The sequence below is a fragment of the Scyliorhinus canicula genome, chromosome 3, assembly GCF_902713615.1.
Source record: "Scyliorhinus canicula chromosome 3, sScyCan1.1, whole genome shotgun sequence".
Classification (NCBI taxonomy): domain Eukaryota; kingdom Metazoa; phylum Chordata; class Chondrichthyes; order Carcharhiniformes; family Scyliorhinidae; genus Scyliorhinus; species Scyliorhinus canicula.
The window spans coordinates 275,682,335-275,700,537 of record NC_052148.1 but is presented as its reverse complement, the minus strand read 5'-3'; the positions used below and the strand labels follow the sequence as shown (position 1 = coordinate 275,700,537).

Below are 18,203 nucleotides of genomic sequence, written 5' to 3'. Positions count from 1 at the left end.
ACCAGGGTCCCTGGCACTGTGAGACAGCAGTGTTAACCCGGGTCCATGGCACTGTGAGACAGCAGTGTTAACCCGGGTCCCTGGCACTGTGAGGCAGCAGTGTTAACCCGGGTCCCTGGCACTGTGAGGCAGCAGTGTTAACCCGGGTCCCTGGCACTGTGAGGCAGCAGTGTTAACCCGGGTCCCTGGCACTGTGAGGCAGCAGTGTTAACCCGGATCCGTGGCACTGTGAGACAGCAGTGTTAACCCGGGTCCTTGGCACTGTGAGACTGCAGTGTTAACCAGGGTCCCTGGCACTGTGAGAGGGCAGTGTTAACCCGGGTCCCTGGCACTGTGAGACAGCAGTGTTAACCCGGGTCCCTGGCACTGTGAGACAGCAGTGTTAACCCGGGTCCCTGGCACTGTGAGACAGCAGTGTTAACCCGGGTCCCTGGCACTGTGAGACAGCAGTGTTAACCCGGGTCCCTGGCACTGTGAGACAGCAGTGTTAACCCGGGTCCCTGGCACTGTGAGACAGCAGTGTTAACCCGGGTCCCTGGCACTGTGAGGCAGCAGTGTTAACCCGGGTCCCTGGCACTGTGAGACAGCAGTGTTAACCCGGGTCCCTGGCACTGTGAGGCAGCAGTGTTAACCCGGATCCGTGGCACTGTGAGACAGCAGTGCTAACCCGGGTCCCTGGCACTGTGAGAGGGCAGTGTTAACCCGGGTCCCTGGCACTGTGAGGCAGCAGTGTTAACCCGGGTCCCTGGCGCTGTGAGGCAGCAGTGTTATCCCGGGTCCCTGGCACTGTGAGACAGTAGTGTTAACCCGGGGTCCCTGGCACTGTGAGGCAGCAGTGCTAACCCGGGTCCCTGGCACTGTGAGGCAGCAGTGTTAACCCGGGTCCCCGGCACTGTGAGGCAGCAGTGTTAACCCGGGTCCCCGGCACTGTGAGGCAGCAGCTTTAACCTGGGTCCCAGGCACTGTGAGGTAGCAGTGTTATCCCGGGTCCCTGGCACTGTGAGACAGTAGTGTTAACCCGGGGTCCCTGGCACTGTGAGACAGCAGTGTTAACCCGGATCCGTGGCACTGTGAGACAGCAGTGTTAACCAGGGTCCCTGGCACTGTGAGAGGGCAGTGTTAACCCGGGTCCCTGGCACTGTGAGGCAGCAGTGTTAACCCGGGTCCCTGGCACTGTGAGGCAGCAGTGTTAACCCGGGTCCCTGGCACTGTGAGGCAGCAGCTTTAACCTGGGTCCCAGGCACTGTGAGGCAGCAGTGTTATCCCGGGTCCCTGGCACTGTGAGACAGTAGTGTTAACCCGGGGTCCCTGGCACTGTGAGGCAGCAGTGTTAACCCGGATCCCTGGCACTGTGAGGCAGCAGTGTTAACCAGGGTCCCTGGCACTGTGAGACAGCAATGTTAACCCGGGTCCCTGGCACTGTGAGGCAGCAGTGTTAACCAGGGTCCCTGGCACTGTGAGACAGCAATGTTAACCCGGGTCCCTGGCACTGTGAGGCAGCAGTGTTAACCCGGGACCCTGGCACTATGAGGCAGCAGTGTTAACCCGGGTCCCTGGCACTGCGAGACAGCAGTGTTAACTCAGGTCCCTGGCACAGTGAGACTGCAGTGTTAACCCGGGTCCCTGGCACTGTGAGACAGCAGTGTTAACCCGGGTCCCTGGCACTGTGAGGCAGCAGTGTTAACCCGGGACCCTGGCACTGTGAGGCAGCAGTGTTAACCCGGGTCCCTGGCACTGTGAGGCAGCAGTGTTAACCCGGGACCCTGGCACTGTGAGACAGCAGTGTTAACCCGGGTCCCTGGCACTGTGAGGCAGCAGTGTTAACCCGGGACCCTGGCACTGTGAGGCAGCAGTGTTAACCCGGGTCCCTGGCACTGTGAGGCAGCAGTGTTAACCCGGATCCGTGGCACTGTGAGACAGCAGTGTTAACCCGGGTCCTTGGCACTGTGAGACTGCAGTGTTAACCAGGGTCCCTGGCACTGTGAGAGGGCAGTGTTAACCCGGGTCCCTGCCACTGTGAGACAGCAGTGTTAACCCGGGTCCCTGGCACTGTGAGGCAGCAGTGTTAACCCGGATCCGTGGCACTGTGAGACAGCAGTGCTAACCCGGGTCCCTGGCACTGTGAGAGGGCAGTGTTAACCCGGGTCCCTGGCACTGTGAGGCAGCAGTGTTAACCCGGGTCCCTGGCGCTGTGAGGCAGCAGTGTTATCCCGGGTCCCTGGCACTGTGAGACAGTAGTGTTAACCCGGGGTCCCTGGCACTGTGAGGCAGCAGTGTTAACCCGGATCCGTGGCACTGTGAGACAGCAGTGTTAACCAGGGTCCCTGGCACTGTGAGAGGGCAGTGTTAACCCGGGTCCCTGGCACTGTGAGGCAGCAGTGTTAACCCGGGTCCCTGGCACTGTGAGGCAGCAGTGTTAACCCGGGTCCCTGGCACTGTGAGGCAGCAGCTTTAACCTGGGTCCCAGGCACTGTGAGGTAGCAGTGTTATCCCGGGTCCCTGGCACTGTGAGACAGTAGTGTTAACCCGGGGTCCCTGGCACTGTGAGGCAGCAGTGTTAACCCGGGGTCCCTGGCACTGTGAGGCAGCAGTGTTAACCCGGGTCCCTGGCACTGTGAGACAGCAGTGTTAACTCAGGTCCCTGGCACAGTGAGACAGCAGGGCTAACCCGGATCCCTGGCACTGTGAGACAGCAGTGTTAACCCGGGTCCCTGGCACTGTGAGACAGCAGTGTTAACCCGGGTCCCTGGCACTGTGAGGCAGCAGTGTTAACCCGGGACCCTGGCACTGTGAAGCAGCAGTGTTAACCCGGGTCCCTGGCACTGTGAGGCAGCAGTGTTAACCCGGGACCCTGGCACTATGAGGCAGCAGTGTTAACCCGGGTCCCTGGCACTGTGAGACAGCAGTGTTAACCCGGGTCCCTGGCACTGCGAGGCAGCAGTGTTAACCCGGGTCCCTGGCACTGTGAGGCAGCAGTGTTAACCCGGGTCCCTGGCACTGTGAGACAGCAGTGTTAACCCGGGTCCCTGGCACTGCGAGGCAGCAGTGTTAACCCAGGTCCCTGGCACTGTGAGGCAGCAATGTTAACCCGGGTCCCTGGCACTGTGAGGCAGCAGTGTTAACCCGGGTCCCTGGCACTGTGAGACAGCAGTGTTAACCCGGGTCCCTGGCACTGTGAGGCAGCAGTGTTAACCCGGGTCCCTGGCACTGTGAGACAGCAGTGTTAACCCGGGTCCCTGGCACTGTGAGGCAGCAGTGTTAACCCGGGTCCCTGGCGCTGTGAGACAGCAGTGCTAACCCGGGTCCCTGGCACTGTGAGACAGCACTGTTAACCCGGGTCCCTGGCACTGTGAGACAGCACTGTTAACCCGGATCCCTGGCACTGTGAGACAGCAGTGTTAACCCGGGTCACTGGCACTGATGCAGCAGTGTTAACCCGGGTCCCTGGCACTGTGAGGTAGCAGTGTTAACCCGGGTCCCTGGCACTGTGAGGCAGCAGTGTTAACCCGGGTCCCTGGCACTGCGAGGCAGCAGTGTTAACCCGGGTCCCTGGCACTGTGAGGCAGCAGTGTTAACCCGGGTCCCTGGCACTGTGAGGCAGCAGTGTTAACCCGGGTCACTGGCACTGATGCAGCAGTGTTAACCCGGGTCCCTGGCACTGTGAGGCAGCAGTGTTAACCCGGGTCCCTGGCACTGTGAGGCAGCAGTGTTAACCCGGGTCCCTGGCTCTGTGAGGCAGCAGTGTTAACCCGGGTCCCTGGCACTGTGAGGCAGCAGTGTTAACCCGGGTCCCTGGCACTGTGAGGCAGCAGTGCTAACCACTGTGTCACATGCCCCCCCCCCATCTGTTGCCTTGTGTTTCTCAATCCTTCCACAAATCGGAACACTTTCTTCCCGTCTACTCTGTCCAGACTGCTCATGATTTTGAACATCTTGCTCAAGTCTCCTCTCACCTTCCTCTTCTCCCAGGAAAACATCTCCACCTGCTCCAACTATCCATGTAACCGTACTTCCTCATCGCTGGAACCATTCTGATGAAGCTTTTCGGCAGCTCTCTCTAATGTCTTCACATCGTTGCTGAAGTGTGGAGCCCAGCGTTAAATGTTTATCACAACTTCCTGCATTTTGTATTCTATCCCCTATTGATCAAACCCAGGATCCCAAATGCATTCTTAACCACTTATACCCCAGATCCCTCTGCTCCCCCCCCCCCCCCCCCCCTTTGGAATTGTGCTTTATTTTCTATTATCTCTCCATATTCTTCCCACTACAATGAATTGCTTCACATTTCTCTGCATTAAATGATATTTGCCGCTTGGTGCCTATCCTCCAACCTGTCCATTTCCTTGTGAAGTTTGACATCATTCTCCTCACAATTAATTCCAACTTCATGTCATCCGCAAACACTGAAATTGTGGCTTGTCCACCAAAGTCTAGGATCAGCCCACACACATTCTCAGGGATAAAAAATCACAAGGGCACAGCAAATTGTAACATACCTGACACAGTTCTCCATTAACACCATCCAGTTCATCAGTTACCTCTGAAAAGAATAGGACCACATGATGGTTAGTGAAACACACAGCACTGACAGATAAACAGGATCTGCAGCCATTCAAGCTGCTTTCCGTTTGAAAAATGCACAAGAACAATTTCACTTAACCTAATCAGTGAACACACACTCATACTGACACTGACCCACACACTCTCAATCACACACACTCACACACCCACATACATACACACATTCACACACACGCTCACACACTAACAATGTGTGTGCGTGGCCCGTGTGTGCGTGGGTTTCCTCCGGGTGCTCCGGTTTCCTCCCACAGTCCAAAGATGTGCGGGTTAGAACATAGAACATAGAACATTACAGCACAGTACGGGCCCTTCGGCCCTCGATGTTGCGCCGACCTGTGAAATCATCTTAGGTTAGGTGGACTGGCCATGCTAAATTGCCCGTAGTGTCCTAAAAAGTAAGGTTAAGGGGCGGGTTATTGGGTTACGGGTATAGGGTGGATACGTGGGTTTAAGTAGGGTGATCATGGCTCGGCACAACATTGAGGGCCGAAGGGCCTGTTCTGTGCTGTACTGTTCTATGTTCTATGTTCTAAGTAATGGAGCAGCGTTAAATTCCTCGATTTAATCATCCCTCTATCCCATGCCTGAAGTTGCCTTTGGCATTTACCATAATTAACAGAAAGTGCTGTCAGCCTCACTGTTATTTTGACTACAAATTCTGGCCCAATATAAATTAGCACCATTTATTGTCAGGAGGTTGTAATTTGGAATTGGACAGGATAATCCATCTTAACGCGTTAAACAGAGCTAAATATAAACCAGTTTAACTGAACTCTTGTTACCCAACACTCAGTGAATCTTCATTGTATAACTGCTGTCTCTTTGGGCCACAGAAAAGGAAAACACAAAACTACTTATTAAAATGCATGAACACTTATTATAAATGTCAGACCGCCAGATATTGTGAATCTATCTCACAGGTTTTCCACTAATAGGTTGAACCTGAGCAGGTTGTGGTAATCAGTCACCCTGTTTATTTATATCAAAATAAACATTAAATTCAGGCAATTCATCAATTCAGAAAATTAGTTAATAAATTACTAATATAGATTAGATGTCGCTAAATGGTCATTGTTATTCTCACTGAATTGCCAAATGAAACATAGAATTTACAACCCAGACACAGACCATTTATTGCAGCTTCATACTCGAGCCTGCTCCCAGCCTATTACATCTCAGCCTATCGACATTGCCAACTATTTCTTTCACCTTTAGGTGTTTCTGTCATTTCCCTGCAAACATATCGATGTTATTTACCTCAACTACTAATCCTCAGACACTAATCCTCAAGTACTAATCTTCGGATTACTCTTGATGCTATGCGTTAGTGAGTATAGAAGTAACAGAATAGCCCTGATCAATACCTGGCTGGAGAGATGGTGCAGGAGGAGAGCATTTTATTCCAGGGGTATTGGCACTTACCCCAATGGGGTGGGACCTCTCCTGATGGACAGATTGTCCCAAAAACAGCAGAAATCAATGTCACCTCGGGCCGTTTGACTGTGCTGTTGGGGAGGATTTAAATTAACTTGGCAGCGGAGTGGGAACCAAGTGTTCAGAAGAATAAATAAGTTGCTCAAAGGGCTGGGAGAAACATCCGATTACAGAGGATATCCAGTACAACAGGCCATTCGGCCCAACTGAAGCTGGTGTTTCTGCTCCACCTGAACCTCCTCCCATCTTTCCACATCTAAACCTACCATCGTCACCCTCTAATCACTTCTCTCTCAGCTGCCTGTCCGGCTTCTCCTTTAATGCATTTATATTATTTGCTTCACCCACTCCCTGTGGGAGCGAGTTCCGCATTCTCTCCCTCTCTGGGTAAAGAGGCTTCTCCTGAATTCCCGATTGGATTTCCTGGTGACTCTCATCTGAACGGCCTCTCGTTCTACTCTTCCCACAAGAGGAAATATTCTCTGTGTATCCCCTCGACCAAAACCATTCCTAACTTTAAAGACCTCGATTAGGTCACTCGTTAACCATTTTTCAATAGATAAGAGACCCAGGCTGTCATTCCTGGAACGTAGACCGAGCGTTTCTGAAACCCGACCTTTTGGATCTTCTCTGCACCCTCTCCAGAGCCTCAATATGCTGTTTATAATATAGCATCTGGAACTGCACGCAAAATTCTGACCAAGGTTCAATACTGCTTTAACATAACTTCCCTACTTTTCAATTCAATTCCTCTAGAAACAGAACCTAGAGTTTGGTTTGATTATTAATCATTTTGCAAACCTGTGGAGTAACTTTTATAATAATAATCGCTTATTGTCACAAGTAGGGTTCAATGAAGTTACTTTGAAAAGCCCCTAGTCACCACATTCCGGCGCCTGTTCGGGGAGGCTGGTATGGGAATTGAACCCACGCTGCTGGCCTTATTCTGTATCACAAACCAGCTGTTTAGCCCACTGTGCTACACCAGCCCCGTTTAGTGATTACTGTATTTGTTCTCCGAGGTTCCTTTGTTCCTCTATCTCACCCAAGCTTTTAAAAACTCATTTATGGGATGTGGGCGTCGCTGGCTAGGTCAGTATTTATTGCCCATCCCTAGTTGCCCTTCAGGAGGTGGTGATGAGCTGCCTTCTTGAACCGCTGCAGTCCTTGGATTGCAGGTACACCCACTGTGCTGTTAGGGATAGAGGTCCAGGATTTTGACCCAGCGACACTGAAGGAATGGCAACATCTGTCCAGTATTAATGTGGCTGGGTCCAGTTCAGTTTCTGATCAATGGTAACCCCCAGGATGTTGATTGTGGGGATTCAGCGATGGTAATGCCATTGAATGTCAAGGGGCGATGGTTAGATCCTCTCTTGTAGGAGATGGTCATTGCCTGGCACTCGTGTGGCACAAATGTAACTTGCCAAAGCCTGGATCTTGTCCAGGTCTTGCTGCATTTGGACATGGACTGCTTCAATATCTGAGGAGTGACAAAAGGTGCTGAACATTGTGCAGTCATCCACAAACATCCCCGCTTCTGGCCTTATGATGGAAGGGAGGTCATCGATGAAGCAGCTGAAGATGGTTGGGCCGAGGACACGACTCTGAGGGACTCCTGCAGTGATGTCCTGGAGTTGAGATGATTGACCTCCAACCATCACAACCATCTTCCTTTGTGCCGGGTATGATTCCATCAAAATATCAAATGACTACGGCAAAATATAGATAGATTGGAGAGTTGGGCAGAGAAATGGCAGATGGAGTTCAATCCAGGTAAATGCGAGGTGCTGCATTTTGGAAGATCTAATTCAAGAGCGGACTATACAATCAATGGAAGAGTCCTGGGGAAAATTGATGTACAGAGAGATCTGGGAGTTCAGGTCCATTGTACCCTGAAGGTGGCAACGCAGGTCGATAGAGTGGTCAAGAGGGCATACAGCATGCTTGCCTTCATCAGACGGGGTATTGAGTACAAGAGTTGGCAGGTCATGTTACAGTTGTATAGGACTTTGGTTAGGCCACATTTGGAATACTGCATGCAGTTCTGGTCACCACATTACCAGAAGGATGTGGATGCTTTGGAGAGGGTGCAGAGGAGGTTCACCAGGATGTTGCCTGGTATGGAGGGTGCTAGCTATGAAGACAGGTTGAGTAGATTAGGATTGTTTTCGTTGGAAAGACGGAGGTTGAGGGTGGACCTGATTGAGGTCTACAAAATATTGAGAGGTATGGACAGGGTGGATAGCAACAAGCTTTTTCCAAGATTGGGGGTGTCAATTACAAGGGGTCACGATTTCAAGGTGAGAGGGGGAAAGTTCAAGGGAGATATGCGTGGAAAGTTTTTTACGCAGAGGGTGGTGGGTGCCTGGAACGCTTTGCCAGCAGAGGTGGTAGAGGTGGGCACGATAGCATCATTTAAGATGCATCTAGACAGATATATGAATGGGCGGGAACAGAGGGAAGTAGATCCTTGGAAAATAGGCGACAGGTTTAGATAAAAGATCTGGATTGGCGCAGGCTGGGAGGGCCGAAGGGCCTGTTCCTGTGCTGTAATTTTCTTTGTTCTTTGTTCCATCAGCGGAGAGTTTTCCCCCTGATTCCCATTGACTCCAGTTTAGCTAGGGCTCTTTAAGGCCTTACTCGGTCAAATGCTGCCTTGATGTCAAAGGCAGTCACTCTCACCTCTGCCATTCAGCTCTATTGTCCTTTGAACCAAGGCTGTAATGAGGTCAGGAGCTGAGTGACCCTGGCAGAACCCAAACTGAGTGTCAGTCAGCAGGTATTGCTGAGTAAATGCCGCTTGATAGCACTGTTGATGACTCCTTCCATCACTTTGCTGATGATGGAGAGTAGACTGATAGGGTGGTAATTGGCTGGGTTGGATTTGTCCTGTTTCTTGTGTACAGGACACACCTGGGCAATTTCCCACATTGCCGGGTAGATGTCAGTGTTGTTGCTGTACTGGAACAGCTTGGCTAGGGGGGCGGCAAGTTCTGGAGAACATGACTTCAGTACTATTGCTGGGATATTGTCAGGGCCCAGAGCCTTTCAGTATCCAGTACCTTCAGCCGTTTCTCGATATCACCTGGAGTGAATCGTATTGGCTGAAGACTGACATCTGTGATGCTGGGGCCTCCGGAGGAGACCGAGATGGATCATCCACTCGGCACTTCTGGCTGAAGATTGTTGCGAATGCCTCAGTCTTGTCTTTTGCTCAGATGCACAGGGGCTGGTTTAGCTCACTGGGCTAAATCGCTGGCTTTTAAAGCAGACCAGCAGCACGGTTCGATTCCCGTACCAGGCTCCCCGGGAATCTGCAAATGGGAGTGAGGATTAAGGCCTTGCCCCACATGCAAATTTGCCAAAATGTGACCCCGCCCATTGTGGGCAGGATTCCCCTTGCACCGTCTAGCGAGACTGCGTTGAATCTGACGAGGCGTTGGGCGTAGATCCCGGGAATGGGGTCTCCTGGCTTTCACTGGCCACACTGCGCTGCAGCGAAGCCGGAGCATTGTGTCCCCTCAGTGTGGGCGAGAACGGGGAGAAACTCCACACGCTCCAAACAAATGGAGAGGGTGGGGACAGGGAGAGGGTGGGTGGGGAGAGGGTGGGTGGGGAGAGGGTGGGTGGGGAGAGGGTGGGTGGGTGTGGAGAGAGGGTGGGTGTGGAGAGGGAGAGGGTGGAGAGGGTGGGTGGGGAGAGGGTGGGTGGGGAGAGGGTGGGTGGGAGAGGGAGAGGGTGGAGAGGGTGGGGGGAGAGGGTGGTGGGTGGGGGGAGAGAGGGTGGGTGTGGAGAGGGAGAGGTGGAGAGGGTGGGTGGGAGAGGGTGGGTGCGGAGAGGGTGGGTGGGGGAGGGTGGGTGGGTGGGAGAGAGGGTGGGTGTGGAGAGGGAGAGGGTGGAGAGGGTGGGTGTGGAGAGGGGGGGGGGAGAGGGTGGGTGGGGAGAGGGTGGGTGGGTGTGGAGAGGGGTGGGTGTGGAGAGGGAGAGGGAGAGGGTGGAGAGGGTGGGTGTGGAGAGGGTGGGTGGGAGAGGGTGGGTGGGGAGAGGGTGGGGAGGGTGGGTGGGTGGGAGAGGGGTGGGTGTGGAGAGGGTGGGTGTGGAGAGGGTGGGTGCGGAGAGGGGGGTGGGGAGAGGGTGGGTGGGGAGAGGGGGGTGGATGCGGAGAGGGTGGGTGGGAGAGGGTGGGTGGGGAGAGGGTGGGTGGGGAGAGGGTGGGGGTGGAGAGGGTGGGTGTGGAGAGGGTGGGTGGGAGAGGGTGGGGAGAGGGTGGGAGAGGGTGGGGGCGGAGAGGGTGGGTGGGAGAGGGTGGGTGGGGAGAGGGTGGGTGGGGCGAAGGGTGGGTGCGGAGAGGGTGGGGAGTAGGGTGGGGAGAGGGTGGGTGCGGAGAGGGTGGGTGGGGAGAGGGTGGGAGAGGGTGGGTGAGGATCGGGAGAGGGTGGGTGGGGAGAGGGTGGGTGGGGAGAGGGTGGGTGCGGAGAGGGTGGGTGGGGAGAGGGTGGGTGCGGAGAGGGTGGGTGGGGAGAGGGTGGGTGCGGAGAGGGTGGGTGGGGAGAGGGTGGGTGGGGAGAGGGTGGGTGCGGAGAGGGTGGGTGGGGAGAGGGTGGGGAGAGGGTGGGTGCGGAGAGGGTGGGTGGGAGAGGGTGGGTGCGGAGAGGGTGGAGAGGGTGGGTGGAGAGGGTGGGTGGGGAGAGGGAGAAGGTGGGGAGAGGGTGGGTGTAGAGAGGGTGGGTGCGGTCACCCTCTCCACCCTCTCCGCACCCACCCTCTCCCCACCCACCCTCTCCCCACCCACCCTCTCCACACCCACTCCCCACCCACCCTCTCTCACCCGGAGGATTCCGCACCTTCCAGGCGGCCGGACGGAGGAGTGGTTCACGCTGTTCCTCGGTGATGGGACAGCCCGCCCCGCCCGGTCGGGGAGAATCCCGCCCCTTCTTCCTCAAAACGCAGTTGGAATCAGAGACTTTGGATATTTTTAAGGCAGCTTCTTGATTAACAAGGAAGTGAAAGGTTATCGGGGTCGGCCGGAATGTGGGGTTGAGATTGTAATTCATATGAATCACAGAATTTACAGTGCAGATGGAGGCCATTCAGCCCATCGAGTCTGCACCGGCTCTTGGAAAGAGCGCCCTACCCAAGGTCAACACCTCCACCCTATCCCCATAACCCAGTAACCCCACCCAACACTAAGAGCAATTTTGGACACTAAGGGCAATTTAGCATGGCCAATCCAACTAACCTGCACATCTTTGGACTGTGGGAGGAAACCGGAGCACCCGGAGGAAACCCCACGCAAACACGGGGAGGATGTGCAGTCTCCGCACAGACAGTGACCTAAGCCGGAATCGAACCTGGGACCCTGGAGCTGTGAAGCGATTGTGCTATCCACAATGCTACCGTGCTGCCCCCAATTGCTAACTATAAGGTAATCTCACACACAGAATGTTTGTGTGTTTGTGTGTAAGATTACCTTACAGTTAGCTGATGGAGTGGGAGGGAGCCCCGATAGGGGAGGTGAAGAGAAAGTGGGAAGAGGAGCTGGGTGGGGTGTTGGAGGCCGGGTTATGGGAGGAGGTCCTGAGGAGAGTTAATGCGTCCTCGCCGTGCGCCAGGCTCAGCCTGATACAGTTTAAGGTGGTCCACAGGGCGCACATGACTGTGGCCCGGCTGAGCAGGTTCTTCGAGGAGGTGTAGGAGGATAGGTGTGGGCGCTGTGCGGGGAGTCCTGAGAACTGTGTCCATATGTTTTGGGCGTGTCGAAGGCTGAGGGGTTTCTGGCAGGGGTTTGTCGTCGTGTCAGAGGTTTTACAAATGAGGGTGGTGCCGAGTCCAGAGGTGGCAATCTTCAATGTGTCGGAAGACCCGGGAACCCAGGGGGCGAGAGAGGCCGACGTCCTGGCCTTTGCCTCCCTGGTGGCCCGGAGACGGATCTGACTGGGATGGAGGGACTCGGAGCTCCCGATGTCGGGGGTGTGGGGTTAGCGACATGACGGGTTTCTCAGACTCGAGGAAAATTAAATTTGCCTCGAGGGGGATTGGCCCGGAGGTGGCAGCCGTTCATCGACTTCTTCGAGGAAAATCAAGCCGTCAGCAGGGGGTGGGGAAGGGAGGCATGGGAGAGACGAGGAAGGACAGGAGAACTAACAGAGGGGGTGTGGTGGTATGATTTGCATAGCTGTCTGCCATTGGTGAAGAACACCGGCTTACCATTGGCCCTGATCGGTCATGTGCCTCTCGACCGATTGGTTGAGACCAGTCATGTGACGGCTCTCCGACTGGTCGAGAGGCTGAGTTAACCACGCCTCCATACCGAGGTATAAATAGTCAGAACGCCCGGCGGTCGTCCATTTACTGTAGTCGGCCGCAGGGCTAAGTTCTAGCTTATTAAAGCCTAACTTTTGTACAGCAACTCGTCTCACGTTCGATTGATGGTTCATCGGGGGGGCTGAGAAGGTGGCACGGTTGTGTCAGCCATGTTGGCTGGGGTTTGTGCCCAGGGGGTTTGTTGGTTATATTGTTGTGTTTTTGTTGAAACTTGATGTTTAAAATTGTTAAAATTATAAATGCCTCAGTGAAATATTTTCTGAAGAAAAAGATTACCTCATAGTCCTGGCCCACTCCTTTTGCTCGGTTTACCTTGTCAAACCTTTTCTTAATATAAAATAACCCTCCACATGGGCAGCCCCATCCTTCGCTTTTCCAGAGGAGAGAGGCTCAGCTCTTTAATCTTTCCTGATTTTCCTCAGCGTTCTGGTTTCAGCTTTTTAACCTCTCCAGTGCCTCTCTATCCTGTTTTCAAAGGGAGAGCAGAATTGTCCATCATACCCCAAGTGCAGTCTAACGAGGACTTGACAGGCGTCCGTGCTTTCAGTTCTATCCCTTTAGAAATGTTCTATTGCCTTTTCCTACGGCCCTTATGTCATTGCTTTTCGTGGCAGAATAGGATACGTTTTGTGAAGTTGCTCCCTGCAGACAAACCTGCTTAGGATGTTTGCAGAGATCCGAATGGGAGATTGCCTAACAGGGAGCAGGTCTGACACCCATACCACATAATAATAACCATCATCTCTATTAGCGTCACAAGTAGGCTTACATTAACACTGCAATGAAGAGACTTCTGGTTGCGGTGATGGGGAGCTAAGCCGCACGTTCGGTAGCTGCCGCTATTTTTGGTCTTTTGGGCTCCTTTAAGGGCCCATAGCGGGGCTGTTTGGACTTTGCCCGTGTGGGAACACATCCTCTAAGATTCTCCGCCGATGGATGGCCTGGACTAGGAGCGGAGCGGTCAGAAACTTGGCTTTGGAGCAGAGAAAGGTGCAAGGCAGGAAAGGCAAGATGGCGGTGGGCGGGGAATCAGCAGCGTGGCAGCAGTGGGCGCGGGAGCAGCAGGAGCTGCTTCAGCGCTCCTTCAGGGAGCTGAAGGCAGAGATTCTGGAACCGCTTAAGGCCTCGCTGGACAAGCTCATGGCGACCCAGACGGTTCAGGGTGCGGAGATCCGAGAGCTTCGGCAAAAGGCCTCGGAGAGCGACGACGAACTCCTAGGCCTGGCGGTGAAGGTGGAGTCGCACGAGGCGCTCCATAAGAAGTGGTCAGCGAGGATGGAGGAGATGGAGAACCGGGCCCATCGGAAGAACCTGCGGATTCTGGGCCTCCCAGAGAAGCTGGAAGGTTCGGATTTGGGGGCCTACGTGGTCCTGATGCTGAACTCACTAATGGGCGCGGGGTCGTTCCAGGGACCCTTGGAGCTGGAGGGTGTCCATCGAGTGCTGTTGAGGAAGCCCAGGCCGAACGAGCCGCCTCGGGCGGTGCTGGTCCGATTTCACCGCTTCGTTGACCGTGAGTGTGCGCTGCGTTGGGCAAAGAAGGAGAGGAGTAGCAAGTGGGAGAATGCGGAGATCAGGATCTACCAGGACTGGAGTGCGGAGGTGGTGAAGTGAAGGGCTGGGTTTAACCGGGCGAAGGCAGTGCTCCACAAGAAGGGGGTCAAGCTTGGCCTGTTACAGCCGGGGAAGAGGGTGTCGTTTGAGGCGTCGATTGTGGTGGCAGACAGCGGCGGGAGGTATGTGATGGTAAGCTGCAAGCTGCAAGGGGAGCGGGTGGTGCTGGTCAATGTATACGCCCCGAATTGGGATGATGCGGGTTTCATGCGGCGCATGTTGGGCCGGATTCCAGATTTGGAGGCGGGGGGCTTGGTAATGGGGGGGGGGGATTTCAACACGGTGCTGGATCCGCCACTGGATCAATCCAGTTCCAGGACGGGTAGGAGGCCTGCGGCGGCTAAGGTGCTGAGGGGGTTTATGGACCAGATGGGAGGGGTGGATCCTTGGGAGGTTTGCGAGGCCGAGGGCCAGGGAATTTTCATACTTCTCCCATGTGCATAAGGCCTACTCCCTGATTGATTTTTTCATTATGAGTAGGGCGCTGATTGCGAGGGTGGAGGATGCTGAATATTCGGCGATAGCCATTTCGGACCATGCCCCGCACTGGGTGGACCTCGAGCTGGGGGAGGAGAGAGACCAGCGCCCGTTGTGGCGCTTGGAGGTGGGGCTGCTGGCGGATGAGGAGGTGGGCGGGCGGGTTCGGAGGTGTATCGAGAGGTACCTGGAGGCCAATGACAATGGGGAGGTCCGAGTGGGGACGGTCTGGGAGGCGCTGGTTAGGTGGGAGTTGATCTCCCTTCGAGCCCACAGGGAGAGGAGAGAGCAGAGAGAGAGGGAGAGACTGGTGGGGGAGAGGGTGAGGGTGGACAGGAGATACGCGGAGGCTCCGGAGGAGGGATTGCTGAGGGAGCGGCGTAGTCTCCAGGCTGAGTTCGACTTGCTAACCACCAGAAAGGCGGAGGCTCAATGGAGAAAGGCTCAGGGTGCGGTGTACGAGTATGGGGAGAAGGCGAGCAGGATGCTGGCACACCAGCTCCGTAAGCGGGATGCGGCTAGGGAGATTGGTGGTGTTAAGGATCAGGGAAGAAATGTGGTGCGGAGGGGGGTAGACATTAATGGGGTCTTCAGGGACTTTTATGAGGAACTGTATCGGTCCGAACCCCCAGCGGAGGAGGGGGGGCTGGGGCGCTTTTTGGACCGGCTGAGATTCCCGAGGGTGGAGGAGGGACGGGTGGAGGGACTGGGGGCACCAGTTGAGCTAGAGGAGCTCGTCAAAGGGATAGGGAACATGCAGTCAGGGGAAGGCGCCGGGGCCGGATGGGTTCCTGGTCGAATTCTATAAGATGTATGCAAACCTGTTGGGCCCCCTGTTGGTTAGGACCTTTAATGAGGCAAGGGGGGGGGGGGGGGTTTTGCCCCCGACGATGTCTCGGGCGCTGATTTCCTTGATCCTTAAGCGGGACAAGGATCCCCTGCAGTGTGGGTCATACAGGCCGATCTTACTGTTAAATGTAGACGGCAAGCTGTTGGCAAAGATTTTAACCACGAGGATAGAGGACTGTGTGCCGCAGGTTATCCACGAGGATCAAACGGGGTTTGTGAACAGGAGGCAGCTGAACACTATTATACGGAGGCTCTTGAACGTTATTATGATGCCGGCGGTGGAAGGGGAGGCAGAGATGGTGGTGGCGTTGGACGTGGAGAAGGCCTTCGATAGGGTCGAGTGGGGGTACTTGTGGGAGGTGCTGGAAAGGTTCGGGTTTGGGGAGGGGTTTGTCAGTTGGGTGAGGCTGTTTGTATGAGGCCCCGATGGCATGTGTGGCCACGAATAAGAGGAGGTCGGAGTATTTTCGGTTATACCGAGGGACGAGGAACGGGTGTCCCTTGTCCCCCTTGCTTTTTGCCCTGGCAATTGAACCCCTGGCGCTGAGGGAGTCGGGGGATTGGAGGGGGCTGGTCCGGGGTGGGGAGGAGCACCGAGTGTCGCTCTACGCGGACGACCTTTTGTTGTATGTGGCGGACCCGGTGGGGGAATGCCGGTGGTGATGGGGATTCTCCTGGAATTTGGGATTTCTCAGGGTATAAGCTTAACTTTGGGAAAAGCGAGCTGTTTGTGGTACACCTGGGGTACCAGGAGGGGGGGATTGGGAGGCTCCCACTGATAAGGGCGGAGAGGAGCTTCAGGTACTTGGGGGTTCAGGTGGCCAGGAGCTGGGGGGCCTTGCATAAGCTAAACCTCACAAGGCTGATGGAGCAAATGGAGGAGGAGTTTAAGAGGTGGGACATGCTGCCGCTGTCTTTGGCGGGTAGGGTGCAGTCCGTCAAGATGACGGTGCTCCCGAGGTTTCTGTTCCTGTTCCAGTGCCTCCCCATCCTTATCCCGAAGGCTTTTTTCAGGCGGGTTAACAGGAGCATTACGGGGTTTGTGTGGGCACACGGGACTCCGAGGGTGAGAAAGGTGTTCTTGGAGCGGGGCAGGGATGGGGGGGGGGGGGGGGGGGGGGGGGGGGGCTGGCGCTGCCCAACCTCCGTGGGTATTATTGGGCTGCCAACGCAGCGATGGTGCGTAAGTGGGTAATGGACGGGGAAGGGGCGGCATGGAAGAGGATGGAGATGGCATCCTGTGTGGGCACAAGCCTGGAAGCGCTGGTAACGGCGCCGCTGCCGCTCCCTCCGGCGAGGTATACCACGAGCCCGGTGGTGGCAGCTACCCTCAAGATTTGGGGGCAATGGAGGCGGCACAGGGGGGAGGTGGGGGCCTCGATGGGGTCCCTGATACGGGGGAACCACCGGTTTGTTCCGGGGAGAATTGATGGCGGGTTCCTGAGTTGGCACAGGGCAGGTGTCAGGAGGCTGGGGGACCTGTTGTAGATGGGAAGTTTGCGAGCCTGGGTGAGCTGGAAGGGAAGTTTGGGCTTCCCTCGGGGAACACCTTTAGGTACATGCAAGCGAGGGCGTTTGTCAGGCGGCAGGTGGCGGGGTTCCCTCGGCTGCCGCCGCGTGGGGTCCAGGACAGGGTGCTCTCGGGGGTATGGGTTGGAGAGGGGAGGATCTCGGAAGTGTACCAGGTGATGCAGGAGGTAGACGAGGCCTCGGTGGAGGAGCTGAAAGATAAATGGGAGGAGGAGCTGGGTGAGGAGATTGAGGAGGGGACGTGGGCGGATGCCCTAGAAAGGGTGAACTCCTCCTCTTCGTGTGTGAGGCTTAGACTCATACAGTTTAAGGTACTGCATAGGGCTCATATGACCGGGACAAGGATGAGCCGGTTTTCTGGGACCGAGGACAGGTATATTAGGGAGCCCAGCAGACCATGTCCACATGTTCTGGGCATCCCCAGCACTGGGGGAATTTTGGAAGGGTGTAGCAAGGACGGTATCGAGGGTGGTAGGAACCAGGGTCAATCCAGGCTTGGGACTCGCAATATTTGGGGTTGCAGTGGAGCCGGGAATGCAGGAGGCGAAAGAGGCCGGTGTTCTGGCCTTTGCGTCCCTAGTAGCCCGGCGGAGGATTCTTCTTCAGTGGAAGGATGCGAGGCCCCCAAGCGTGGAGGCCTGGGTCAACGATATGGCGGGGTTCATTAAATTGGAGAGGGTGAAATGTGCCCTAAGGGGGTCAGTGCAGGGGTTTTTCAGGAGCTGGCAACCATTCCTAGATCTCCTGGCAGAATGATAGAAAAAAGGCCAGCAGCAGCAAAAACACTGCAATGAAGTTACTGTGAAAATCCCCTAGTCACCACATTCAGGCGCCTGTTCGGGTACACAGAGGGAGAATTCAGAATGTCCAATTCACCCAACAAGCACATCCCTCGGGACTTGTGGGAGGAAACCGGAGCACCCGGAGGAAACCCACGCAGACACGGGGAGAACGTGCAGACTCTGGACAGTGACCCAAGCCGGGAATTGAACCTGGGACCCTTGAGCTGTGAAGCAACAATGCTAACCACTGTGCTGCCGTGCAGTGCCCTCTTCTGAAATCACAACCAATCCTTGGCACAGCAAGTGAAGTTCACAGATTTCTGATTTCACCTGTGCACCGAGTGAATTCCTTTACTTCTTGTGCGATTAACAACAAATTGTATTTATATACCGCCTTTAACTTGCACAATGTCAGAAAGTGCTTCACAGAAATTGATACATAACGACATCTCTTCATGATGCTCCAAGCCCTCACCAACCATGGAAACAATGACTTTTCAGTGATGATGGTAGCAGAGCTGGAATCTCAACTTCCAAAATCCTTGAGGAACAGGTCTCACATTTTCTTTAAGCGCACACGAGAGAGGCAACGAGACTCCACCTCAT

At 55.2% G+C, this 18,203-nt stretch overlaps 1 protein-coding gene across 3 annotated transcripts in view; it reads right to left on the bottom strand.

Moving 5' to 3' along the window:
• LOC119963575 (clathrin light chain A-like) overlaps nt 1–18,203 on the bottom strand; it is a 52,478-nt gene that overhangs the window by 30,927 nt on the left and 3,348 nt on the right. For all 3 annotated transcript variants that reach the window (XM_038792905.1, XM_038792906.1, XM_038792904.1), the window contains exon 2: nt 4,500–4,543. In XM_038792905.1, the coding sequence (XP_038648833.1) occupies nt 4,500–4,543 (44 nt within the window). The remainder of the gene's footprint in view (nt 1–4,499; nt 4,544–18,203) is intronic.